Source organism: Arvicola amphibius, chromosome 4, assembly GCF_903992535.2.
Source record: "Arvicola amphibius chromosome 4, mArvAmp1.2, whole genome shotgun sequence".
Classification (NCBI taxonomy): Eukaryota; Metazoa; Chordata; class Mammalia; order Rodentia; family Cricetidae; genus Arvicola; species Arvicola amphibius.
In genome coordinates, this window is record NC_052050.1 from 114,847,834 (window position 1) to 114,875,233 (window position 27,400).

Sequence of the window (27,400 nt, forward strand, 5' to 3'; positions counted from 1 at the left end):
TAGTACTTATAAAAAAATACTATCTTTAACCAGACGGTGGTGACGCACGCCTTTAATCCCAGCACTCAGGAGGCAGAGGCAGGTGGATCTCTGTGAGTTTGAGGCCAGCCTGGTGTGGGGAGAGAGAGAGAGAGAGAGAGAGAGAGAGAGAGAGAGAGAGAGAGAGAGAGTTAGTTCCAGGACAGTCAGGGATACCCAGAGAAACCCTGTCTCAAAAACCTAAAGACAAACAAAAAACTATCTTTTTACATATTCTTGAATGTATGACACCCTCGAATAGAAAGGATCACAGGAGTGCCTGCTCATCCAAGCCCTGAAATGGTTGTGGAACTGAGTTACCCTCAGGCCACGCAGCTTCTGTAGAGCAAAGGGTTTAGAGTGGCTGGAAGGACAGAGAGGCAGACTGGAGCTCCAGCTGTCGGACTCTGCAGAGCTGTTTCGGCATCTGCCAGAACTGGCCTGAAGGAGCATCAAGGGGAGGCATGTGGTGATGACGTGACCCAGAAGAGCTTACCCTTCCAGGTGTTCTTCACATGCGCTGAATGCCTTTGCCCCAACCTCAGGAACACTGTTTAAAATGACAAGTGGCTTACTGTCAAAGCCAGAGGGGACCATTCTGTGGTGTCCTGTGGACAGCTGGGCCTCGTGTATACACACGGAAGTACTTAGTAGGGAAGCCTGTTCCAAGTTGTTTACTGTCTCGGGTTTGCCTCTGAGTGCAGGATTTTGTGAAGAGGTCTAGTCTGAGTACAGTTTACTTTGAATAAGCAATTTTGTTTAGTTGTACAAATCACCTGAAGAGAGAACTCCCCCACCCCGCCGCCCTTGTCAGCAGCTGCCTGTTTGCTCCCTAATGAGCTGGCTCTTCTTCGCTTGTCAAAAGCAGGGAGGGCCACCTGAGGAAGCACCCACAGCCCTGTCACTTCAGGCCCCAAAAGCAGGGCATTCAAAAGCCTTGCTCTGGAAACAGGACCACTTTTCTTTGCCTGTGTCTCCCCTTCCCAAATGCTTTGTTTTTGATTTCTGACGCCAGTCTTACACATTACCCTCAAACCTTCCCTGCAGTTTCTAACTTGCTCTCCTGAAATAGTTTCTGAATTATTCCAATGAGCTCTCCCTCCCACCCCATTTTTTAAATGTTCCAATTATGTATGAGGAATGATGTCTTCACTATGTCTTCCCTCGTGGTTCACAGGGGCTGCCCGTTGCCCCTGAGGGCTCATTCTGCCGGAGGGTCTATGCACCGCCTACCCAGATGTCCATAGGGTAGATGTGTGGAGACACAGGCAGTAACTCTGTCCCTTACACTCTGAGCCACGGCACCTGACCACGCGACAGACCTGACAGTCCTGGACTCTTACCACCCCGTGAAATGTCCTTCCCTTCGTTCTTTTTCTTTCCTGTACCGAAACGATAAATACTTGTGTGGATGAGACCACACCAAGGTAGATGACGCCACTGTGGAAATGTTCCAGAGCAGCTCTTATAAGTCCCTCCGAAAAAGCCTAGCTCGCTGGAAAACGCTTTCCAACCAGCAGGACCCACTCTAGGAAAGACGATGTTACCCGGCCCAGACAGCTGGTGCAGTCTGATTCTCTCATTTACATCGTCTCTTCTGTTCTTCACATTCATTTTCTTATGCCTTTGGTCTTTCCCTCTTTTTTTTTTTCTTTTGGTTTTCCAGTTCTTTGGTTTTTTCGAGTCAGGATTTCTCTGTGTAACAAACAGTCTTACCTGCCCTGGGCACTCGCTTTGTAGACCATGCTGGCCTCGCCTCAAACTCCCAGAGCTCTGCCTGCCTCTGCATCTCAAGTGCTGGGATTAAAGGCGAGCGCCACCACCCCCAGCTTCACCTTTGGTTCTTACTTGTTCCTAAAACCCAGCACCACCGGGGAGTCTTCTATACTCTTCTGTATTCAGGCGCTGCTCAGCCACGGCTGCGCAGTGTAGTTAGACTGCTCAGGCTGAGACGCTGGGGAGATCTCTCACATATGCGCAGTTCATGCGCCCGTGCTTCGCCGTCCTCAGTTTTGTCTTTCAGGAGACTTCAGAAACCAACTGTTCAGTTTCTGGGGCTGTGGCAAAAGCGGCACAAAGCTTTCTTCCAAAATTGTGTAATGTTTACTTGTCCCGAGCTTGGCTGTTTACATGTCATCTGACTTCGGATGGGTTCGGCACTAGTATGCCTGACTGAGAAGGAAAAGGAAAGAAAGACAGAAGTGAAGATAAATAATACATATGTTCACTCATTGCAGAAACATCTGGGGTGAGCAACACAGCCGCAGTGGGAAAGAGACCATTCAAGAATACAGATAATCGTAGGATAGACGCATGAAGAACACAAACATGGACATTACCAGCGGGATAGCCTCGGGCACTTTTTTTCCAAGGGGACCTCAATGTGAAAGCTGGAAATGTGAAAGCAGTCTGTATAGGAAGCCAAGGAAACTATGAGCATTTTTGTTAAATGACTGCATGATACTAAAAGTGGAATTCTAATTCATAATTCATATGACCCTACTGGTGCCTTAAGCAAGATCACCGCCTATTTTTCTGCCTCTTCTGATCTCCCTAAATCTCAAGATCACTTCTCAGGGAATCGAACAAAAATTAAAGATGTCACAGATTTTGTTCCCTTAACGTTTAGCTCTAGGGGGCTGGGGCAATGTGATAATGTATTAGTAATAAACCCAAGCATCCATTTCTTGTGCCTTTGAAAGCCCTGTGTGACCTTTCACCAGCTGCGTACCCTACCCTACCTGTCCCCCAAGCTAATCAATACCCTGAATTCCTGAGCTGGTCACCCCTATTTTACCACATGTGTGTGTTTCCCTGGGTTTGCTTACCCAGCCTTCACATGTGTCGGAAGCACCCGGAGCAGTTGCTGGTTCTACTGAATCAGGTCTGGAAGAGGTTGCAGATCCACTACTGAGAGCTCCTCAGGGTCACGGTGACCCTTTGGCCCATTCGCTCAGAGAGCCACCGCCCTAACACCAGACTAGCTTTTGCCTTGTTGTAAGTGGAGTACTAAATGCATTTTTCTGTAACTTGCTTTTTTTTTTTTTTAATCTCAAAATTCAACTGTGTTGAATAAGGTGGCGATAGGTCATTCATCTTCCCTTTGCATTGCATTCAGGCTCTCTGATATCTGCCCACCGAGGCGATCAGGGCAGAGGCAGAGAAATAGAAAGCAGTTTGCAGAAGACACCAGCAGGCATCCACACCTGCCCAGCATGCAGCATTGGTGCCCCCTGGCGCACAGTGCAGGAATTGCTGCAGCCCTCGGAAAGAAGTGTTGCCTATAATGTGACCTATGTATAGTAGGCGGTCAGACTTATGGCTTACCAGCCATGCTAAGACATGTAGGCCAGCCAGAGCCCTCTTGTGTAAAATTACACCAAAGATCTTGTAACTCAGGCTTACATTAGTCAAACAGATGCGTGGAGATGGGAAGGGAAGTCACAAGTGTTATTCAGGTCGAATAACCCTAATGTAAAATCTAAGTTTTTGAACTCCCAAATACACACTGTTTTGGGCATTCACATGATATGGTATGTGAAAAATCCCACACATGTTTTCCTATCATGGGTCACACTACATACAGGCACACTAAGGATTCTGTATAGAATGCCCTCGAGTTCTGTGTATAAAATGTATAAGAAACATGAAGGATTTTCACTTTTTTAAAACAGAGTATTGTGTAGTCTGGGCTGGCTTTGAACTTTCTATGTAGCTGAGAATGACTTTGAACCCCTGCCTCTCTTGCCTCCACCTCCCAAATGCTCCGATGACAGGCATTACACCCAGTTTAATCTCTGTGCTGAGTATAGAACCCAGGTTTTGGTGCGTGCTAGGCAAGCACTCTACCAATTGAGCAGCATCCCCAAAATCATGACCCCAGGTATTTCTGATAACTGATGGATAGCTTACAATGAGGCAAGTCCTGTCATTGAATACAGTGACTTATGAAAAAACAGAATTTTTTTTTAAAAAATGATGAAAGGAATTTGTCCTTTGCAAGCCCTCTTAACCTTCACGTTTCGTTGATTTTTATTCATTTTATATGAACTAAATAAGCAACTTTAAGAAATTTGACAAGATCTAGGTTGAGTCTGTTTAAACCTGAGAGCAAGCCACATCACCTTTCCACGTCGCGTTCCTACCTCCAGGATTGAAACACAGGCATCCCATCTGTGGCACTAACCTTGCCATTGAAGATGCCTCTTGGGTATCTGAACCTTCTCCAAGAACTGGTTTCAGTTGGTGCTTCCCGAACTCCTGAAAGCATCTTCCGTGGTTCTCTTCATATGAATGACTTATTTGCTTTAAAGAGATAAATTGTGAATGGCATCTTGCTATATTGTGCTTTCACTGTTGAACTTGTTTGACTTGGACTCGTGTTGACTGTACCCCTTCTGCTTTCCTTGCACAGGGGATTTCCGAAGAAGGCCAGCAGAACTGCTAGAATAGCCTCCGATGAGGAGATTCAAGGCACAAAGGATGCTGTCATTCAAGACTTGGAGCGGAAACTTCGCTTCAAGGAGGACCTTCTGAACAATGGCCAGCCGGTACTGATGGAAGAGGGGCTTATAGTCTGAATCCTAGCTCCCCGCTCCCCAGATCCCTTCTCCTGGTTCATAAGACTTGCCCACCAGGCTGTTCTCAGCATCCCTCGTAGTGAGTAGGAGAGAAAAAGGAAGTAGGAAGGGCAGCTACTAGGGTTGAAACCACAACACATGATTAATGGTGGCGTATAAGCTGTTCACATCCACAGAGATTCCACCTTAGCTCCGTGGCTCCTCGGGAGGAAACAGGAAGGTGATCTGGGATCACAGACACCCGGAGCAGGGAACTGGAATGAAAGGCTTCCACCCAGAATAACCCGTGCTAATGAAACCATTGCCAAAGTGGAGCCCTACCCTCCTTGACTGAATAGACCCTGCTCCACCACCTCAAGCAATGCCTGTCCCACTGTATTGATCGGAGCTTTAAAGCCATACTTCCAAGCTTGACAACACAGACTAATTATGCTTTAAGGCTATGGGTTAGCGACTGTGTGCATAAACTACTTAGATATCCCATAGCTGTATTGGTTTGCTTACTTACCCCCCCTTTTTTATCATTTCGGGGTTTTCAAGGGCTCGGGAAAGCTAGCAAATCAGGCAGCCTTAATGTAAGAGATGGGTCTTTTTTGACTAACCATGAAATACTAGAAAAATAACATTTGCTTTTCAGCAGAAGGAGCCACTGGATAAAGTGGCTCAGACACCTTTTCAGAACAGAAAACACTTTAGCTTTCTGAGATTTTTAAGCGTGAAACATTGATAAAAATGTGGATGAGCCTCGTTTGATTGGCAGGCTGGAGAACAGAGGAAAATTAGACACTGGTTTCAATGATTAAGTGTTCTCAATCTAAGAAAGATTAAGCTTCTAGTGAGCTTTGTGGTGCTCACTTGCTTGGGCTCTGGGCTCTGCGAAGAGGAAAACATGGCCCCTGACAAGCACTCACACAGTCTGGATGCTTTCCCTGGCTCTGTCAACAAAGCCTTTGGGAGATTCAAACAGATGCTTATGGAAATGTTTTCTAGCCAGGTGAGGGCATCTCTCCAAATCCCCCTAGGACACACTACTTTTTTTTAATTTAAATATTCCTTATGGATGGGGCTTCTCTTGGATAAAAAGTAAAACTTTTATAAGCTACAACTCAACCATATTATTGGTATGTATAATTCTTACTCGACTTACATATATTTTATGACTCTTGTATGTCCATATTATTCATATTTATCTGATTAGCAATAACTAAGCCCTCACAGCTTCATCAATCCCACATTCGATAGTTTTGGACAAGAAAAGCAAGGTTCCTCTTTTCAAAAAGGGAATTCCCAAATGAGTTGCTCATAGCATTCCATAATACTCTGTTACTTATTTTGGCTTCTCTGGACGAGGGTTTGCATTTCCACACGGCACAGTGACACAGAAACAAAACAGTGAAGTGAAATTGGCTCTCGGGGTAATGGGGACATCTTGGTGGGGGAGAAGGTACCAGCGGTGTGGGTCAGGCCTACCACTGATGACAGTGTTCTCCACATTAGCGTTTGGGAGACTTTGTAAGAGAGCAGAGATCTAAACCTCCATTTTAAAACTGACCTCCCTCGGGTTAAGAGAATTGATAAAATCACTTTGCATAATCCCTGGACCGAATGGCTCCCTGCAAGATTCACACACCCTTCTTCGTGTCCCCTGCCGTTTCTTTAGCAAATGAAATCATTTCAACCTTAGTGCTATTTGGCATTTGATCTGTTTCACTTCCCAGTTTCAGCTGGGACCAGAACCAGCAATTACTGGAAACTGTAAATCCATCCAACATATTTTTCTGATTAGAGAATGTTGAATGCTGTTTGACATTCAGAAATTTGAGGGCTCCTCTAAAATAAGGCTTGTACTTTTATATACTTCTAGATCCTACCCTACTAATTATTCCTTATTTCCAATTAATCCCTTCTTTGAAAATACTCCTAAAGGGTTTGGTGAGCTCTCAACGTTCCTCCAAGATCTGCAATTCTAAGGCGCATAGACACAACGCGCAAGTACCAGGGTCACAAGGCGGCTGGCATGTCACACACAGGAGCAGCCCAGCAGACAGCTAGAGGGAGCAGCAGTATGGCCTTCCTCCCAGTGGGCAGACAGTGTACATCTGAGAAGTCACGAATGGTGTGGATGCTGGATGCTGGATGCTGGATGCTGGATGCTGGATGCTGGATGCTGGATGCTGCCTCGTCCTTGCTCCAGCCATGATTAGTCATCTTTGCAGATCGTATTTGCTTCAAGCTGCTTACAATGCATGGCGGCTGAGGCAGTGTTCTTCCAGGGGAGCTGGCCTCAGACTACTGCCATGCACTCCTGTTGACTGAGCGTATTCTGGTGTCACATGGAGTGGCGACTGACCGCAGGAGTGTTTCTGCCATCAACACCTGCTTTTCCTCGCAGTGTCCCATGTGTTGCCCTTTTAGCAACTCTCTTTCTGTCGCTGGCTGGAACCAACATGGATGTTCCGAAACCTGTGGAAGTCTTTGAGAACATCTCCTCTAAGCCTTCTTCTGCTGTTCTAAAAGCACCCCTTTTTCCTCTGGGTTTTTTTTTTTTTCTAAAGATAAGGACAGCACAAGCATCCTATGTGTTTAGCCTGGTGGCTTATCACTCAGTTGGATCTATGTCCTATCAGGTGGGAGCTGCCAGGATTAGTTACCTCATCTCCCAGCACTGGATTAGGTCACATGAAGCAGAAGCAGGAGAGAAGGACCAGGGAAGGCCATTGCTTCCTAAATGAAGCCAGGAAAAGAAACAGACTCTTCGGGATAGAGCTATGAAGCCAAGGAGAGACTAGTTAGTGACAGAAAAACGTCAAAACCGAGTCTATGTTTTTATTCTTTTTCTATTAGCAATGCATAAGTGCCATGTTGCCCTAATTCGGTGTTTCTGTGACTTATTTTGCAGAGGCTAACGTATGAGGAAAGAATGGCTCGCCGCCTGCTCGGTGCTGACAGTGCAAATGTCTTCAGCATCCAAGAGCCGGAAGACACGGCAGCCAATCAGGTACCATGCTGCTCTGAACCTCGTGGGAAATAATCGCCATTCTGCCCACTCTCCCCACACTCTTTCTGGACTCCGCTTTTGAGATCAGTTGTGTGGGAAATAGCAGGCACGTCGCAGGAAAGCAGGGTTGCTGTCCCGTCAGCCTCACGGGTCGTGCTCACTGAGCAGATGCCTGACACCGCCGTGATGGATGACCAGAGCATGCCCACTGCTTGATACCTGTTATTGATCCCCGTACTTTCCTTCCCCGTATCTTCATGCTTCCAAAATGTCCTGTGCTTTAACGCAAAATGGCTTTGTATGGAAAAACCATTTCGTTCACGGTCTGTGAAGTAAGCTAATAAACGTCCCCACCATGTTCTCAATGTCAGCCAGAAAAGAGAACCTCTGCCCTCTTTCATGTAGGTGATCATAAAACACTAACCAGCAGAGATCTAAAGGGCTATCTTACGCCCCTGCTACGACCAAAGAAAAGGTCGTCTTGTGGATCTGGTATAACCTACTTTATAATTCTTCTATTAATCCAATTAGAGGGTTTAGATGTAGTCTCAAGTGAAAAGCAATCCAGAGGACCAAGAAAGTGTTAAAGCAAGTCTAAAGGATCAAGTGGCCTCTTCTCCCTGTCCTTGAGAACAGATTTCCCCTCAGAAGCCTCAGGCTCAGTATCACCACCACCAACGTCCCATTCAAGGGAATCTGGAAATCCCGCCGCTTCTGCCTGCCATTCTTCACTTCTTCTCTTCTGCCTTACAGGACGCTGGGGTTCCTCGGGCTTCTGTAGGGAGCCCTCTGGATGGTCAAAAGGTTAAGCTCCGCCCTTCTCCTCTGTCCGGTCTCCCACTGTACCTACCTTCTGTGCTTCCTTTCGTATCTGTGTGTCTGTCTTCACGGCTATGTGGTAATTATACATACGGTGGCCAGTACCAATTTGTTATGGAGTACCAAACCAACCTATTTACTGCAGGGTGCCCTTTCTTACCCTTTAGCGGCAAACTTGACTTTAATTTCTAGCCTGAGTGAATTCACTAAACTTTGAGGATGAAAAGTTTTTCATTCATCAGACACCTTTCTGGGACAGGGAGACGATACATTTGATGGGGATTAATGACATGAGACAGCTCGCAGCGTGTGGCTTTCATCACGTTATTCTGACTGCTGGGTTCCTTTCCTCACACCAGTACACTCTTTTCTGAAGGTTGAGGAACGTTTTAAAGGGAGAAGCATAATTAAAATATCTCAGAGGCAAGCATGACTGTGGGCATCTGCAATCCGAGGGTTTGGAAAGCTGAGGCAGCAGGATGGCTAAAGTTAGCTTAGGCTACATAGCAAGAGCCTGTCTCAAAAAAAAAAAAAAAAAAAGCTTGCTCCTCAAGTAGGGAATATGCGATGGTGGGCTACTCTGTGTGCATGGGGATTTCCAAGCAGGGAACTGCAGGCTCCACCCTGAACACTGCCACATGTGAGAGAGTCTGGGTGTTGCTTTTGTTTTTAACCCAAGTTGTGGCTGTGCTGTATCGATCTTACCTTCGTTTAAGAGATGGGCTCCTAGTAGCTGCAGATTTTAGAGGAAGCCCCAGTGTAATGTGTGTATTGTGTGTTCAGAGAGGAGCAAAAACAGAAAGACGTGGTGCTGTCCCTTATTTACTTGACAAAATTCTGCGCGCTACTGCAGCTGCTTGTCCCATGCACGGGTAGCCTTCTAGAGCGGCATGCAGCCCAGGTCGTTTTTTACCTAATAGAAGAGACCAGTACGTTTCCTTCTTAGGAATTTAGGATGGATAGCCTTTCCTTCATATTTTTAAGTGCTTCTCTACACCCCTTCCCAAGAAAGGTAGTGGGTGCTTGCTTGTTTATTTATGATTTTTGTTTCATTTTGGGAATCAGACTTGAAGATGATTTTAAATATCACACAGACTCAATCCCAGATGCTCTCTGTTTCCCAAAGAAGTCGAATTGAGCCCAGACAGACTATGGTTCACTGTAACCCCTACCTCCCCCGTGTTTTGTTAGCTTTTGTTAGCGAGGGAGCTGCTGCCTAGGAGATGCTGACTTGGGCCTTCTATGTCCGGCCTAGGAGTACAAAGTCTCCAGCTGCGAACAGAGACTGATTAGTGAGATAGAGTACCGGCTGGAGCGCTCTCCCGTGGACGAGTCGGGCGACGAGGTGCAGTACCCGGAAGTGCCCGCCGAAAGTGCCGCAGCACCCTTCTTCCAGATGAAGCTGAAACATTTCAAGATCTTTGAGGGGATGCCTGTGACTTTCACGTGTCGAGTGGCTGGGAATCCAAAGCCAAAGGTAAGCAAGCGACATGATTTTTTTTTTTAAGCATTGATGTAAGAAAATACCTGGGCAACGCATGATAAAGAATTCTTTAGTTGTATCTTCGCTTCATCAGAAATAATCACATCACTCAAAATGCATGATTGGGGGTGGAGATGATGCCTTTTATATAATGTAATTTTAGAGCTGAAAGTTAATCCAATTCTGGTGGTTACCGTAAAATACAGTTTTTTGTAGCTTGGATCCAGCTTAAAAAACATAGGAGTTACAGAAAGCCAGGCATAGTGGTGCATGCCCTTAATCCCAGTACTGGGGAAGCAAGGCAAGTGGATCTCTGAGTTCGAGGCCAGCCGGAGCTACAGAGTGTGGCCCTTTCTCTCTGGGGGAAAGGGTGAATTAGAAAAGCTATGGCAAGGGGGCTGGAGAGATGGCTCAGAGGTTAAGAGCATCCCCCCTAAAAAAAGCTGCAGAGAAACCCTGTCTCGAAAAACCAAAAAAAAAAAAAAAAAGAGCATTGCCTGCTCTTCCAAAGGTCCTGAGTTCAATTCCCAGCAACCACATCGGTGGCTCACAACCATCTGTAATGAGGTCTGGTGCCCTCTTCTGGCCTGCAGGCATACACACAGACAGAATATTGTATACATAATAAATAAATAAATATTAAAAAAAGGAAGAAAAGCTATGGCAATAAGTGGATAATAAGGGGTGTGTTTATTCGGGACTGAATGTGTCCAGGGCAGAAGGCTTTTCATTACTGCTAAATGAAAACACTTGGCTACGGCTTGCACTGTGGCATCCTCCTCCAGCCTGTCATCCTGTCATTATGTTTGTTCTCTTTCTTTCCCTTCCACAGTGGCCCTCCAGGCTCTTCACCTCACACCACCCCAAGCAGGTTCTGTCTCCTAGCTAGGCATCTTCCCGGTCTCCTATTACAACCCTGTAAAAATTGGAACTTTAGACACATTTTTTTATTTGACCAAGATTTATTTTTACCTAACTATTTTAACATATAGTTTTCAATCAGTCCAACTTACATATTTAAAAATATTGTGCCTGTCAAATATCCTCTGCTCCTTTTAAAGGTACTGGGGAGAGTTGAGAAAGATAGGTCATTTGCATCTTGACCCAGAAGCACACAGTGGCCTTGCAGCCATCATCCGACTGTGTGTGCTTCCTCCCTGGTACACTTTTTTGCGCACAAGTCACCAGAAACAGTTTGGAATCATTTTTATCCCATAAAGCAAGCTTTTCACCTTTACCTTACAAGTAAAACATTTTAATTGCCAATACATTTGGAAAGAAAATAAAAATGCATATAGTGCCACTTCATGGAGCCAATCACTACCAAGGCTGTATATAGGTAGATAAACACATATTACTTCACGTGAATAATATGAATGTAAATACAGTTTCAATGAGAAAAAAGTTAAATTTTTCATACATATATTTATTAAACAAAAATTGAGGTACAGCAGGCTGGAGAGATAGCTCAGTAGCTTGGAGCACTTACTGCTCTTTTGGAGGATCTGGGTTTGGTTCCCAGCACCCACAACAGGTGGCTCACAGCCCAACTGAGCTCCAGGAGACCTGATACCCCCTTGTGGCCTCTACAAGTGCACACGTGTGTGCACACACATGCATATGTGCACGCACACACACACACACAAACAGACACATGCATGTACAGCTTTTAAAAACCAAAATGATATTGAATTTGCTCTTGGTTACCTCCTTCTCTTGCTCAAACTTTAGTCTCCCATGTGCTTGGTTTCGCATTTTTAACAGTGCCCGCTGCAGACTGGGCACGGCTACACATTGGAACTATAAGGGGCCATGCACAGCCGTTATCCTTGTTTTCTTCCACAGATCTATTGGTTTAAAGATGGGAAGCAGATCTCTCCAAAGAGTGATCATTATATCATTCAGAGAGACCTCGATGGGACCTGCTCCCTCCATACCACAGCCTCTACCCTAGATGATGATGGGAACTACACGATCATGGCTGCCAACCCTCAGGTGAGAACAGATGGGGGGCCTGGGCTGGGTTTGTGGCTGGGGTTCAGCCTGTGATTAGGCAGAGGGACTGCTGAATTAAAAGGTGAAGCTGTATTTTTTTCACCTGTGAAACTGTTTTCTACATCTTTTATCCATCTCTCTCTCTCTCTCTTTCCCAATGATAGAAAGTTTGTCTTGCAAGCATTTATTCCATCAAGAATTCCTGTAGGAATGATCCTGGCCCATGTGCCCATTCCTTTCACTAATACTATCAAATGTGTCTTATATGATCCCCTCTTACTGGGGCTATGGAGTTGCAGTGGAGGGAGGGCAAGGTTTGGAGATAGAAAATAAGCCTGTAAAATAATAAACTGTATAATTATATTATATAATAACTCTATTGGAGTTAAGTGCAAGAAAATAAAGAAGGGGAACAGGATACAGACCAAGTGGTGCCATGTACATATATACCAGACAAACCAAACTATTTGAAAACAACTGCATGTAAAACATCAATGGAAATCTTGGTCCAGAACCTAAGTTCCTAGTAGACTTCCCACCAACAGCACCTCTGTGTAGATTTAGGGTTTGTTTGTATCAGAATGGTTGGTCTTCTATTGCTCATGGATTTAGGGTTGAAAAGGCAGTTGCCTTCTTGGAATTTAATGACTAGCTGTCGGGCATCACACTCCCAACTCAAATTTGTCGCTTCCTTCTCACTGAGGATCATACAGCACTATGCTGGGAAGAGGGAACAAAGACGAAATGAACGGGTTATTCTGTATGTGTAACAAGGTTCCCAAAGTCCGCAGAAGTATATCAGTCATATATTTAAAAGAAGGGAACTAAAGTCAACAAATTTATTATATGATTAATGAAGAATGTTATATTTTAAAATTCCAGTCCATTTATCTCACTCCATATTTAATTGCTTTCAAAATACTGGGTTAGGATATATTTTAGTGTAAGATCATACCATTATGAATGTACCCCATCTCTCTCCACCTCTGAGCTAATTAAAGGCTGCCTGGCTAGTACTAAATGGGAGAAGGTGATATTTTAACAAAACTTGAAGACTTGGGGGTTCTTGCTGACATTTTTCTTATCCAAATACCAGTCTCTCTATAAAGATATCTGTGCACACTATCAAAATTAGACTGAGACAGTATATCCAGATAATCGGGTTACCAAAGAGCACAGCAGCCTCTTTGCTTGGAACATGTCTGTATTAATGCACCTTCTTAAGGCTCTAGTTTTGTTACTCATGACCACGTGACTACCATCCTGAAAAAATAGAATAAAAATCATTCTTAAAAGGGGGTGCAGTGATGGCTCGGAGAGTAAGTCACCTGCTGTGTGAGCATGAGGACCTGAGGCTCCAGCACCCACATATACAGCTGGGTTGTGATGGTACCCAGCACTGGCATGGCAAACATAGGCAGATCTTCGGCCCTTACTGTCTAGAAATGCTAGCACAATCAGAGAGCTCCAGACTCAGAGAGACCCTATCTCTTAGGTGGTGAGTGATTGGGGAAGACATCTAATGTTGAGTGACCTCTGGCCTCCATAGGCACACATGTGCATGCACCTGCACACACATGTAAACACACACAGGCATAAAAGATACATCCTAAAGCTTATGTTCCTACTTGATGTATTTGGAAGGAAAAGAAGAAGTAGAACTTGCCCCCTCCTTTTTCTGGTTTCCAGTATATTTCCTTGACTATTAACATAATAACACATTTCAACTGTCAGTTTTCTGACTACTTAAAAACAAATGCTGGAGAATCACCAGCATTGGGTTCTCTCTAGTGAGGTTAGGACTTACTGTGGGGCAGAATTATCGGTGCTCCTCAGCACTTGGCCAGAACCAGTCCCTGCTATTAATTTCAGTGCATTTTCCTGGCATGTTTGGAATTGTTAGTGGAATAAGCTGTTTTATAAGACCAAAGAATGCAATTGAATCTGCTTCTAGCCCTCTTCCAAATTGTGTGTATGTGCACGGAAGAACTTTAAACAGGGGACAGCAGAGCACAGACAGGACTTCACACACCAGCCGGCCCCAAGGGTCAGTATGTCTGGCTATAGAAACTGTTTTGACAAACTGTACTGCAGTCACTAGTTAAAGGGAGACACTAAAGACGAGATCAGTACACACCGCATGCCTATGATATCAGATTACACTCATAAATACATGTAATTACATTTTCTAGTTAAAAAAAATATAATCTTACCCAAAGACTGTGTATAAACCAGAGCCCCCGACTCCTCTGAGTTGTAAACAAAGGAACAGAGTGAAGGAAGGAACGTGGAAGAAAGACACAACACAGATGGTGTCTGTGAGGAGCTAGGGCTGTACTCCAGCCCCCAGCAGCTCTCAGCACATGTCAGCTCTACCGCACATTACCTACGGCCTTGCGCAATCAGTTCACCTCTCCACATCCTCCTATGGAAAACACAGATCATAACATGGATTTACATAGTGCGTGTAAAAAGCATTTGGCTTATTTGACATACAGAGTACCTTCTATATGTTACCATTATTCTGAGTCACATACACAGATTCATCCATTATAGACTATAGCTGGACCCTTAGCAGAGCCTGTGGAACCAAGATGTCAAAGGCCAGACCTATGAGAGCTAGTCCGCCCCACATTACTGTTGGGAAGCAAGCAAGTCAGTTGGGGTTGGGATTTGAAAAGTTGCTGTGTGGTCTTCTGACCTCCTGCCGTTCTCTTTATCACCCGTGGGGAAGAAGGGGGGCATCAGATGCAGCTGTGCCACAACCAGCACTGTGTGGGCCAGAGACAGGACCACACCCACAGCACAGCTGATGCTTGGGGCCACACATGAACTGGGAAGCTGCTCTGCTCTCAGCAAACCCAGAGCCAAGAGAAAGTCGGAAAGAATAATTACTGTCCTCACTCTAAGTCCCAGTACCTCTGCCTTGTGAAGCCCACGCTAAACCCCCATGATTAGCCTCTTTAGTTCCTGCCTCCTGCCTCCGGGAGAAAATACAGAGATGTTAAAAGTGGACCAGATGGCATCAGCAAACCAGAATCCCAGCTCTGCCTCTCCTCCTGTGATTTAAGCAAAGGGTGATTAGAATGAATTCTCTGGATCGACCAGAAGGAGCAAAATACTCAAAAAAAAAAAAAAAAAAAAAACCCTAGGATCCCATCCTTAGACCACTGTGTACAGATCTAAATCTCAAACTGCCCGCACTGTTTTCATTACAAGATAGACCTACAAATGAAGACGAAGCAGGGGAAGCTCGGGGTCCAGCTGCCTAAGAGACCAAGGTTCCATCTCCACCGCCACAGAGCAGGGTGGCGGACTCCAGAAGGCAGTCTGCGGAAACCCTCCAAGTGGACATTTGGGAACAGGTTGTGTTGAGGTTTACATCCCGTCAGCATCACTGGGAAAGGATTCAGGAATTTGTGATACTTTACAGTAATCGCTAGCCCAAGTGTCTGGTCATGGTCCTTGGTTGATTTTAATTCCTAAAGTAAAACCTTTCTATTCATCCTGACTCATTAGGCGCTGGTGCATCCTGTCCAAATATGCCAGATGTAGGTTTTGTGGCTCATATAGAGATAATGAGATTAATCTTCCTATACATGAAGAAAAAGTGGCATTGATATTAGAACAAGTGACAGGCCATTTCTCTGCCTGCACTTTGGCAGACCTGATCTTCGGTGCCTGTGGACACATGGTGTTAAAAGTAATCAACCAGCCACAATCGCAACCTTAGGACATGTGGTAACTGCATATGGAACTGTTGTCAGGTTCTTGTAATTTGTGCTTTTGAAATAATTTAAAAGAGGAATGCCCAAAGTAGACACAGGTAGGAAATCAAAACAAAAAGCTAACTCAAGAAACATCCACTCTCCGAAGCATCAAGTAGAGCTGACCGAAAACTGCAGGCAGCTCTCTAAAGCCCTGATGCCCTTTAGTTTCTTCAACTGTTCTTTTCTAATTGTGAAAGCCTGGGAGGGAGACAGGTCATAGCCTGTGGTCTATGTGATGTGAAATGGCCAGGAGGAAGAGGACAGGATCAGAGTGGAAATGAATTCAGTAACATGGCACAGAAGCTGGGATTTCCCACACAGGGCAAATGACTACAGAAAGCAGGCAGGAAAGAAGGTGTTGACTCTCAGCAGGATATTTTAAAACGGGGTATTTTTTTCACCTCGATGAATCTTTGGGGAATAAGAAACATGCTAGATATTATTAGCAACCTCCAAATTTTACCCGGGACAGAACGTGCGGCTCCGAACCCATGTCGACAGGGCCGTGTGTTACAGTCCACGTGTCCAGCCCCAGCAGTTCATCAGAGACCAGCGCGATCACAGAGCTTAGCATGACTGTACAGCACTACACCGGACATTGCCGGTCTGCAGATCACAGAAACGGTTGTTTCAGACTCTAATCCTGTCTTTAAGATACAGCTGAATCTAAACATGCGTGTTTGGCTTTGTTTTGTTGCGTTGCTAAGTTACCTGATGATGCATTTGGGTTTGCGAGGGCTGTTTTGCAGCTTGCTGTTTCCTCCCATTGCATGATGTACACAAGTGGCAGGGGCTTGTGTGCCGTGCGTTCGGCTCATAAACTATGAAACATAAATGTTATTTTCATAGCGTGTAAACATTGGGCTCGAGTGATGAGGCATTAAATAACCCCCACAAGCTAGACATCTCATGCAGAATCACTGTAACAATTCAAACTTCATGCTTGTAGTGTGACTTTAAACTCTGAATTATCTCCCCCCCCCGAAATAGACTTAACACAGGGCTGAGTTAAATACAGAAAGTTAGTGTGTTGATTGTGTTTATGTTGGGATGGGGTTCCCAGGCTTAGTCAGGGCTTTACTTAAGAATTTACTTGATTACCATTCCAAGAGTTAATAGAGCAGATGGGAATCGGAAAGTTAAAATCAAGTACAATTGCAAGTAGTTGCTCATAATTTCGTGATTCCTAGGGTTGGTTGGAATATTTAGAGGATTAAAATCCTTAGTGGTGATTCTGAATGAGCACCCTCTTAGTAAAGTGTTCAGACTTCACACCTGTCCTTTCTCCTGGTGTACACAGGCAGAACTTTCTACTGGTGCAAACAGGCAGAACTTTCTCCTGGTGTGCACAGGCGGAACTTTCTCCTGGTGTGCACAGGCAGAACTGTCTCCCGGTGTGCACAGGCAGAACTGTCTCCCGGTGTGCACAGGCAGAACTGTCTCCCGGTGTGCACAGGCAGAACTGTCTCCCGGTGTGCACAGGCGGAACTATCTCCTGGAGTGCACAGGTGGAACTATCTCCTGGTGTGCACAGGTGGAACTGTCTCCTGGTGTGCACAGGTGGAACTGTCTCCTGGTGTGCACAGGTGGAACTGTCTCCTGGTGTGCACAGGCGGAACTTTCTCCTGGTGTGCACAGACGGAACTATCTCCTGGTGTGCACAGGCAGAACTATCTCCTGGTGTGCACAGGTGGAACTCTCTTCTTGTGTGCACAGGTGGAACTATCTCCAGGTGTGCACAGACGGAACTTTCTTCTGGTGCACACAGGTGGCATCTTTGAAATGATTCCACTGAATTCTAGACTTTATTTTTAAAGAAAGAGTTAAAAGTATATGACTTCTTAATCTGGATGCTTTCAAAAATATTCCTGTACTGGTTAGCAACACATCGCAATGTTTTTATTACATTATCTACTGACTTAGTATGGTGTGTGTGTGTGTGTGTGTGTGTGTGTGTGTGTGTGTGAAGGTGTATGTGTGTGTGGAGTTCAGAGGATGGTTTGTGGGAATCAGTTTCTCCTCCCACCACATGGGTCCCAGGGATCACATTCAGGTTATTGGATTGGTAGCAATCAGCTTACCCCTGAGCCATTTTACTGTGTGATACAGTGATATATTTAGCCAGTAACAACAAAATAATCAGACATATAATCCTACCTCTTAAAGACCAAGCCCTCCCTGTTTATACGTAGAAGTGAACATTAATATATAAGTAGAAATATTATAAATGGTAACACCCTCCTTTAGCATCTAATCCTTACAGCATCTTTGTGAGGTGTGCATATGTGTATTCACTCATCTATCCTTATCTTGCCCAAAGTTGTAGAAGAAAACCAGAATTCAAATTGATGTTAAGGGGATTTTTTTAAGCAATTCACATTTGCTTTCCTAAATTCAAAGTTAAGGTTTGAATTTAATTTATACTCCATGATCTTCTGACTACATAAATGATTGGTTAATATAAATTTTCCTGTGTCCTGGGCTTATGCCACAGGAAGGGTGTATTAATTTCTATGCATCCCACCATTGAATCAGAAACACAGATACAGAATCCATATCTCATGTCGGTATACTTAAAACTGTCAATGAAACACAAAACATGCTCTTTCTCGTTCTCGGTCTCAAAGGGAGATCTTAGATTTTATGTGTTCATCTGATAAAGCATCTACTATGATTTATCAGTGGAGTAATTAATGGAGAGGGATCTCCTAAGCAAGTCACAGGTAGATTTTCCCAGAGTGAGTACCGATTTAGAAGGTTTGATGACATTAACTTCCTGATTCCTAGCTATTCTAGAGTGTCAAATGTTTGCTGAGACACCATGAGCACCTGTGTGTAGCCTGGGCTTCAGGTACAGTGAGTCTAAGATCTAATGGGGGAACAGTCCTCCTCCAATTCCTCCTCAGCTCTCCTCAGCTCTCCTCAGCTCTCCTCGGCAGTTTTTGGGAAAGGTGATGTCTGGGCTCTGACTCTGAACAAGTGTTGAGTGCTAGAGACACACACTGTCTAGTGGGAGGAGCCTATTGCATTGCCTTGCCATCCACCCCTTTGTACGTAGTAAGAACTCTTCTCTGGTCTGCCTTGCATCCAATGTCTCTGCCTTTTCTTAGTGGCTGCATCCCTGGAGAAGTCATGCTTGTGAAGGTCAGAGACCAAGGTTGACTGAATTCCTGCCCTCCAGGAAATCCTACTATGGGTTTCTGGCTATGATATCCTACCTTGTTTCTTCTAATGCAATCTGCCCTGCCCACTCTCAGCCAGAACACCAGCCCCCAACACACTGCCGCATTCCTGTCTATATTGGCGTCTTACTACAAAGGGTTTCTCATCCATCCCAAGCTGGAATTCATGAAGCCTAATTATGAATGGCATTTCTGCTTCTCATGTCCCCTCACTTGCTGTTTCTTTTTTGCTTCTGAAGTTAGAGACAATTCATTCTGAAAAGTGGGAGAGGAACTCATTGATGTTGCAGCCTGTTAGTAATAGCGTGAGAAAGGCTGAAAACCTAACTCCAGAGCAAGATCTGGTGACTTATTCTTGTCATCTGGGTCCCCTAAGTATCACATGTGTCTACTTACAATTTATTGTAACTTAAGAGACAAATGCAACTTTTCATTAGTTGGGCCTTTATCTTGTGAGCCACATGTTCTGGGTATCCAGTCCCTCCTGGTTTTAAATCGCACACCTGTTTATTTTCAGAGACCACAATGGCATGTCGTCGAGACACTCACCTTGTCCTATGCACACTTCCTACAGGATGTTCATTTTTATCATGCAGGCATCCCTTAGTGCGTGGCTTGGGCAAAGCAATAATACTAACTGCTAATGGCAGTATTGCTGAGAAGACCTGATAGAAAACTAACATCATCTAATTCTGGTCTCAGAATTGGCCACAATAAAAACATGTTCAAACGTTTGACTATGAAAATGGAGCATTACCAGAGAAAAACAGCCTCCCGTTGTATTTTAGAATTTGGCTTCATGAGCTAGGGAAACCTTACTTTGTGGATTTATGAAGGGTGTTATTTCGAATGCCATCCTAGAGAAAACAGACCCCTGTCACCTGAGTTCTTCAGCAAATGGTTTCACTGGCCCTTCCGGTTTGGTTACTAGTGGTACAGGACATAGAAATAATATCTTAGGGATAATGAGATGCCATACTTACCAGTGTGTGATGGTGAGCGATTACATGCATAGCACGTAATGTCTTCTCCTGATGTCTCTAACAGGGTCGTGTCAGTTGTACAGGACGGCTAATGGTACAGGCTGTCAACCAAAGAGGCCGCAGTCCCCGCTCTCCCTCGGGCCAGCCTCATGCCAGAAGGTATTTCCGATGCTCATTCCTGGGTTCCCTAGGCGTTCCTTCTCATTCAGTTATTGCTGCAAACCACTGTACCACAATCAGGGTGAACACAGTGACAGCAAACAGACTTGAAGTGCGCACTGTCTTTATTATGTCCCTTTGCAATTAAGAAATGGCAGGGAACAAATACTTGCCACTTTGTGTCCAAACTCTTCAAATACATGATCTTTAGTTTGCTAAATGGGACATAATTTATATTAAAAAAAACATGTGAAAATCAAGATTCAGGGTCTTTACGTGGCACATGAACATGAGAATACTAGCAAAGAGAACACAAATGTTCAAACACAGGTCTAAACCAACATCCATGTGTGGGCTGATAATCGTGCACTGTGACCTCTATTCTTAATCAGCTAGTTTGGTAAGTGTACGTTTTAAGTCACTCAGTTCAAAACATAGCACAATGAGACCATAAATCCTATATGTAGGACTTGTCATGAGATTCTAGCATCTGGAAAACGTCTACACCCAGGTCTATGCCAGACCCTGAAGCAATGATGGCAGGCAGGCAATGGACGCTATTTCTGAATAATAGTTTTGAATCTTAAGAGGAATATGAAAAGGCAGCCAGCCCATCATGCTTGGCTGTGGTTCAGACACAGCCTCCTGAAATAGCCTGGAGCCCCACGTGCTCCACCCTTCGTGGAGAGATAAGCACGCAAAGTAGCTAAAGGACAAACAAGTGGTGGCCTATCACCCAGTGACTGTACCACAGAGCCCTAGCTTCCGACAAGGGCTGAGCATGTGCAGACGCTGCTCTGTGGTCCCTATGGCAGCCCCAGCTCCCTGGAGCCTGTTCTGTCTGTGGCTGTAAACACGCCACTCTGTGTCCTTCTCCTCTCCTTCTCTTCAATATGTAGAATACACCTAAACTTTTCCATATATCAGCTTTATGAAAGAGCTGGTTTTTGTTAGCCTGACATACTTGAAAATTCTCTCTCTCTCTCTCTCTCTCTCTCTCTCTCTCTCTCTCTCTCTCTCCTTCATCTTCCTGATGATTTCCGAAATTTGCATGTAACATCTTGCTTGCTCTCAAGTCTCCCAGGACATTACTACTGTCATTTCTATTGTTCTCGTTACCCATGCCAGGGAGACTTACAAAGTTTGACTTACAAAGTAGTCAGCACCACCCCTGTCTAAAGCAGAAAATAAAGCCTTTAGGCATACAGACAAACTAATGAAAAATTAAACATGCCTAAAAATGTAATTTATTTTCCCAAGGAACATGAAGAAGAATTTTGATGAGAAATAATTATATTTTTATAAAGTAAGAAATTATAATTATAATAAAGTAAGACATAATTAGGTACAAAATTTAAATCAGTGAAAAGTTAATATTCATTTCTATTGGGAAATATTTGATTTTTTAAAAGACGAGAAAAATAAAAGCTGCCGTTACTTTAATATAAAGCTGGGCAGTGGTGGTGCATGGCTTTAATCCCAGCACTTGGGAGTCAGAGGCAAAATCTTGTTTGCTCCAAATAAAACTAGCCTGGTTATTCTGTAGAGTGAGTTTCAGGATAGCCAGGGCTATACAGATGTCTCAAGAAACAAATAAAAATTAAAAAAAAAAAAAAACAAGCAAACAGACAACAACAAAAAAAAATCTAACATAAAGCTTTAAAAATTTCTGATTAGGAAAAAAATTCTCAAATATGGTAACCCCTTCTCCATTTCCCTTTTCTGACTTAGTAGACTGCTGATTAGAGACTGTTATATTAATCATAAACTTCCATTGAAACAAGGTTTTCTTGTGGCATTTTCTGCGTGTAAATGTTGGGGGTGGGCTTAGACCAGTTTACCTCTTCTGGAAGTAACTACCGTGTATGTCCTATTGATCTGCCTGTCGCGTCTCTGGTCTCAAGGCCTCGCTCTCGATCAAGGGACAGTGGAGATGAAAACGAGCCCATTCAGGAGCGGTTCTTCAGACCTCACTTCCTGCAGGCTCCTGGAGATCTGACTGTCCAAGAAGGCAAGCTCTGCAGGATGGACTGCAAGGTAAGCGCGTCCGTGTGTGCGTGCCCGCGGCATTTTCTTCTCTCTGTCCCGTGGAGTCCAAGATGACCCCAGCTCAGGAGAAACGGACTCTGTGTTTATATACAGTTATCATTATGATTTTCTTTTAAACTTCTATTAAATATGTTCTTTACTCTGACCTAAACTCCAGGACATCACTAAGTCTTACCCCCCTCCCCTCTCAACTCGCCCCATTTTGTAGCAGCAATAAATGTGACGAATCTCCCATGCATCCCAGTCATCCGTGATCTTCATGATTCCGCTGCACTGTGAAGTTACTCACCTTTTTATCTCTCCCTTTGCTGCATTACTGTCTTTCTTAAAGTAGATTTTCTTGGTTAATGTTATTTAAATTATCTTACATGCTAACAGATTTCCTTAAGGCATTTTCATACATATTTAGTTTGGGTTGGTTTCTAGTTCCCTGAACCTCCCCTCACCTACCTTGCCTCCCTATTCCCTCTCCTATCAGCCCCCCGACTCCCGCCACCCCGTACGGATCCCCTCCCCCCCCCCCCCCCCCCGCATTTGTGTTATTGTCTTAATCTTAGGAGTTTAAATGTGAATACTTTTAAAAATTATTTGGGTGCCATCTGCTGGTTCTCTCTGGAATTGCAGAACATGAATACTATCCAGAGTTTGGTAGAGAGGTTTGCAAAAGTTGCCTTTAAAATGTGTTTCCTGGATGCGCCCGCCTGAGGCAAAGAACAATGCATGCAGGTATTTCTAAAAGTAGGCCATAGCTGTGGCCTTGATTAGTTTCAAAAACATAACTCCTGAAGATTCAAGAGTAGAAATTATGATTCCTTTATCGGTGTGAGAAAGACGGTAAGTTGGAAAGATTTGCCAAGGACCACAAGACATTCCAGCGGTAGAAATGGGAGTATCACATGTCTCCTCATTCTTAGCCCGGCTTTACTCAATCCTAGTAATTTACTTTGAAGTAATCTAATTTATTAGGTCACTCCTTTTATAGTGGGTAAGAACATACAGAAAAGAATAAATGAATTCCTTAAAATAATTTGTTTTCTAATGTAGTGCATCTTACATTAAAAAGCACAAGTTGAATCTCAAAGCATTACTTCATTTTTAATCAAGAGCTAACATATTCAGGGGGCCAGGTGTAGCAGCTCACGCCTTTAATCCCAGCACTCAGGAGGCAGAGACAGGCAGATCTATGTGGGTTTGAGGCCAGCCTGGTCTATGTAATGGGTTCCAGGACAGCCAAGGCTACATAGTGTGACCCTGTCACAAATAAATAATAAATAAATAAAAGTTCCCAGGTTCACACCTGAGGAGCCTCGGAACATAACAGCCAGTAAAGTGTCTGCTGTTCATGTGTGAGGACTTGAGTTCAGATCTCTCCGACACAACTCGCAAAGCTGGTGCCCTGTGATCCACCGCTGGTGGGGTAGTAGCCGCAGCTAACACCCAAGGCTCGTTTGCTGGCGGTCTGGCCAGTCAGTAAGCCCTAAGTTCAACAGGACACCCTATCTCAAAATGAGGTGGAGAACTGTAGACCTGACGTAGACCTCTGACCTCTGACATGCGCACAGGCATCCGCATGAAAATGCGCACACTACACCCAAGAATTCATATGTTAGAGCTACTGTGTGATCTCGCTGGATATATACATCCACTGGAAATGCAATCACAAGTCAGCGACCATGCAGTGTCCAAAATACAGATTCGGGTCAAGTGTCCACCGACAAGCAGATCGAAAGAAGAAACTGCATCATGGATGAAAGCATGGTGATCCGACGGGACATTATGTTAAGTGAAATGACCCAGGCACGGAAAGACAAACACTACATGACCTCGCTTATCTGCTGTGATCTCTATACCATTTATTATGAAATAAAACTTGGGGACAAAATACAAAAATAAGAACCTGAGACAAACATCGACGAGAAGCCATCTCCTCCTGCCTCCCGACTCACCCGCAGCCTGGGCCGCCTTCCCGCCCGCCTCCTATTTGCTGGAGGCCACTCTTTCTCTAGTTTTGGGGAACTCTCTGATCCATTCTGACCCGCTGAATGCGAACCCCGCCCCTCGAGCCAATTTCTGACTTCACTGACCATGGGACCACAGCACAAAAGTCCTGCGACAGAATCTAAAGAAGCTCAGCCGTGGAGGAATTAAATGATGCTGACCTAGAGCTGGTGGAGCAGGACTGGGAAGCTGTCTGTCTGTCAGTCACACAAGAGATTGAAGTCCAAGACACCCATCGCTCACCGTGGTGGCTACTGACAACCCTTCAAACACACCAAGGCTGCAGACAGGAGGATGTAAATCCTCTGGCCACAGAAGAGAAATGCTCCGCCCCTGAGACAGTGAACTCGCTGCTCGGCTCAACGAAACTCTTCCACAGTGCGTACATATTTTAGAGAGCATCCGTGTGCAATACATACAAACGGAAAATTACATTTTCCATTTTCTAAATAAGTAAATTTTTTTAATTCTGAAAGAGATTATAAACATAACCAGTATGATGGTATTTCTAGTCAACAAAAGAAATGATGACATCCTAAGATTGTTCTTAATTTCGTGTTTAAAAATGGAACTGTGGGCCAGGTTGTGGTGGCACACAGCCTTATTCCCAGTGCTCAAGTGGTAGGGGCGGGTGGATTTTTGGGAATTCCAGGTTAACCTAATCTACACGGGGAAACGCAAGTGAGTCAGCATTACACAGTCAGGCCCGATTTCAGAAAAAGAAAAAAGAAAAAAACATGAGAAAAAATGTGTATTTTTAAAATGTATACTAAATTATTTAGAAGCAAAATTACATCAAGTCTGAGATTAATTTTAAAATCTCAGCAAATAGCAAGAGTGGGTGTGGCTAGCTGATACACGTCGCTCTAGTGGCCACGTTTTATTGCTCTGAACGGCAGCATCTATATCCTTTCCTCTCTGCCTTTGAAAGGGAATTGAGAACAAAAATGATCACTTCTTGGACTCACTTTCATGATTTGAGAATCTGCGTAAAGACAGCGTGCAAGTCGCTGAGTGTGGTCGCACAAGCCTCAACCCCAGCACTAAGAACACAGAAGCAAGAGGACCACACGGTCAAAGTCATCCCTGGCTACATAGTCACCAGCCTGGGCCACATGAAACCTTGCCTCAAACACAAAAGGAGAACCAAACGTCTCGCCGGATGAGTGAGCACCGCCCACTACTGCCTACTTCAGAGTATGAGGCGTGTGCTCTTCTCTCCGCATCTCCACGTGGATCAAGAGCACAGCTCCTCAGACTGCAGCCAGCTTGGGATGACCTTCGTCTCCTGATGCTGTTCTCATCACACACTGGGAACGCTGGGGTGAAAGAATCGGACTCGCTCCCTTTGTCCGCGCATGAGCAACCCCGCCCACCGGAACCGCTCCTCTGTGCACAGCTCTGAAAGGTCCCAGTCAGAGAGTTCCTGCGTATAGATGATCCTGCGTGTTTGTGATCAAGTGGGAAGGAGCTACAAACTCCCCAAGACCTAGAGCCCAGATGGGAATACGCACTGCTTTATTCTGTGCGACTTCTGTATCTTCCCCACAGGGAGAGGATATGTGTGGCAACGGACAGCGCAAACTGGGTCAACAACCACTTCCTAGCCCCTTTCTTTCTGAAATCCCGTTCTCTTAACTTATTATTGAATTGCACTTTTTCCCCCTACATTCTCCAGACTCCGACAGCATGTACTGATACTTGTGACAGCAAGTACTTCTGACAGCATGTATAGCAGATAGGAATAAACACATGCCATGGGGCAGGATGGAATGTGCAAGTTCTCTGACAGATTTGGACGAAGAAGTTATTTTATAATCCCATAGATGTCTGTTTGCGGGGAAGAGTACCTGATTTCCCACTAGTAAAGCTGGAAGGAGGGATTTCAGAAGATCTTCCTTAATGCTCTTCTACTTTAAAATCAAGGGCAACACTCTATAAAGCTGGCAGATGGCCACAGGCCTTGGCAACATGTTACTAGCAATTAAATGTGGTTCTTATCCAACCCCTTGCCACACCGCTGCCAGGGTCTTAAGATTTTAGGATATTTCCATGTGGGGCTAATTTGTATATGACTTTCTGGGCAATTTCAATTTCCTCTTGTTATTCAGTTTCGAGGGTTATAAAATACTAATAGGTCTGTGTACTGCTGGACGAATTAGCTAGCATTGCCATGGCGACGGCCACTCCTTGGTTGGAGCCTTAGAGCTGAGTGTTATTGTTATAATGGTTGCACATCTTCTGTTTCCAAAGAGCTCAGAGCCCAGTGCTGACATCACCTGGGAATTTTTATAGTCTTGGGTGAGGTAAAATGATGACAGAAATATGTTTTAATCCCTGTTTCACTTATCTCTGGATTGTTCTTTAAGAAATGTTTAGTTGTGAGTCTGTCTCTGTGTGCTTATGGAAACCATGGGAAGGTTTTAAACAAAAGAGTAACAAGACAAAGCCATCCAAAAGGCCATTGTTTGTGCTACCTAGTGTTCCACTGGTCAGGAAGGAGTGGCAGACAGACAAGCTTCTGAAACTTTATAGAGTGTCCAACAGACTGTTTCTAACACACCATACAGCGTTTCAGAACTCAAGAGGAATTGATGCTGGATGCATAACTCTTGGTAATTTGGTTGTTTTAGTATCTGAGAAATTTACGTGTATTTCCATTCTGGTTTAGGTCAGTGGATTACCGACCCCAGATCTCAGCTGGCAACTAGATGGGAAGCCCATCCGCCCTGACAGTGCTCACAAGATGCTGGTCCGTGAGAATGGGGTACACTCCCTCATTATAGAGCCAGTCACATCCCGGGATGCCGGCATCTACACATGTATTGCCACCAACAGAGCGGGACAGAACTCTTTTAGCCTGGAGCTTGTGGTTGCTGGTAGGTAGCCTGTGACTCCTTCCTCACTGTCAGAACAAATCAAACGACACGGAAACTCATCCTCCATCATTAGCTAATGTAGAAAATAAGTCAAAAGTCTGACACAACGGATTGTGTCACCAAATACAATGGTAGCATGTCGTAAGGCTTAGTCAATAGGAAGCATCCAGTGTTCTTACTTAGCATAGCCACTATTATTTACCTTTTCTCTCTTCCATCACCTAGCAAAGAAGGGAAGCAGATTTGGGCAGTTCACCTTTTCATGGCTAAAATAGACCTAGTGTTCCATGGGGAAGGAGTGACTGACAGACAGGCTTCCAGAACTTCATATAGAGAGTTCAAAGGATGGTTTTTTAACAGGCCGTACAGCGATTTTAAAACTTAAAAACTTTAAGCAGTACTGTCATCTCCACTCAATTCAGTGTCAAATTAAACTCAAGCTTGCTTTCTAAGCAATACTGTAGGTAACTTCTGTACAGGAGGTTAG

The 27,400-nt window shown here is 44.5% G+C and overlaps 1 protein-coding gene across 2 annotated transcripts in view; it reads left to right on the forward strand.

The window, feature by feature from the left end:
• The window catches only part of Palld (palladin, cytoskeletal associated protein), a 380,611-nt gene that overhangs the window by 346,822 nt on the left and 6,389 nt on the right, over positions 1-27,400 (forward strand). Inside the window, exons 11-18 of one of the 2 annotated variants that reach the window (XM_038326176.2) lie at positions 4,433-4,568; positions 7,498-7,596; positions 8,350-8,400; positions 9,671-9,892; positions 11,744-11,893; positions 19,893-19,987; positions 21,892-22,024; positions 26,706-26,913. In XM_038326176.2, the coding sequence (XP_038182104.1) occupies positions 4,433-4,568; positions 7,498-7,596; positions 8,350-8,400; positions 9,671-9,892; positions 11,744-11,893; positions 19,893-19,987; positions 21,892-22,024; positions 26,706-26,913 (1,094 nt within the window). The remainder of the gene's footprint in view (positions 1-4,432; positions 4,569-7,497; positions 7,597-8,349; positions 8,401-9,670; positions 9,893-11,743; positions 11,894-19,892; positions 19,988-21,891; positions 22,025-26,705; positions 26,914-27,400) is intronic. The other variant, XM_038326177.2, reaches the window with a different exon arrangement.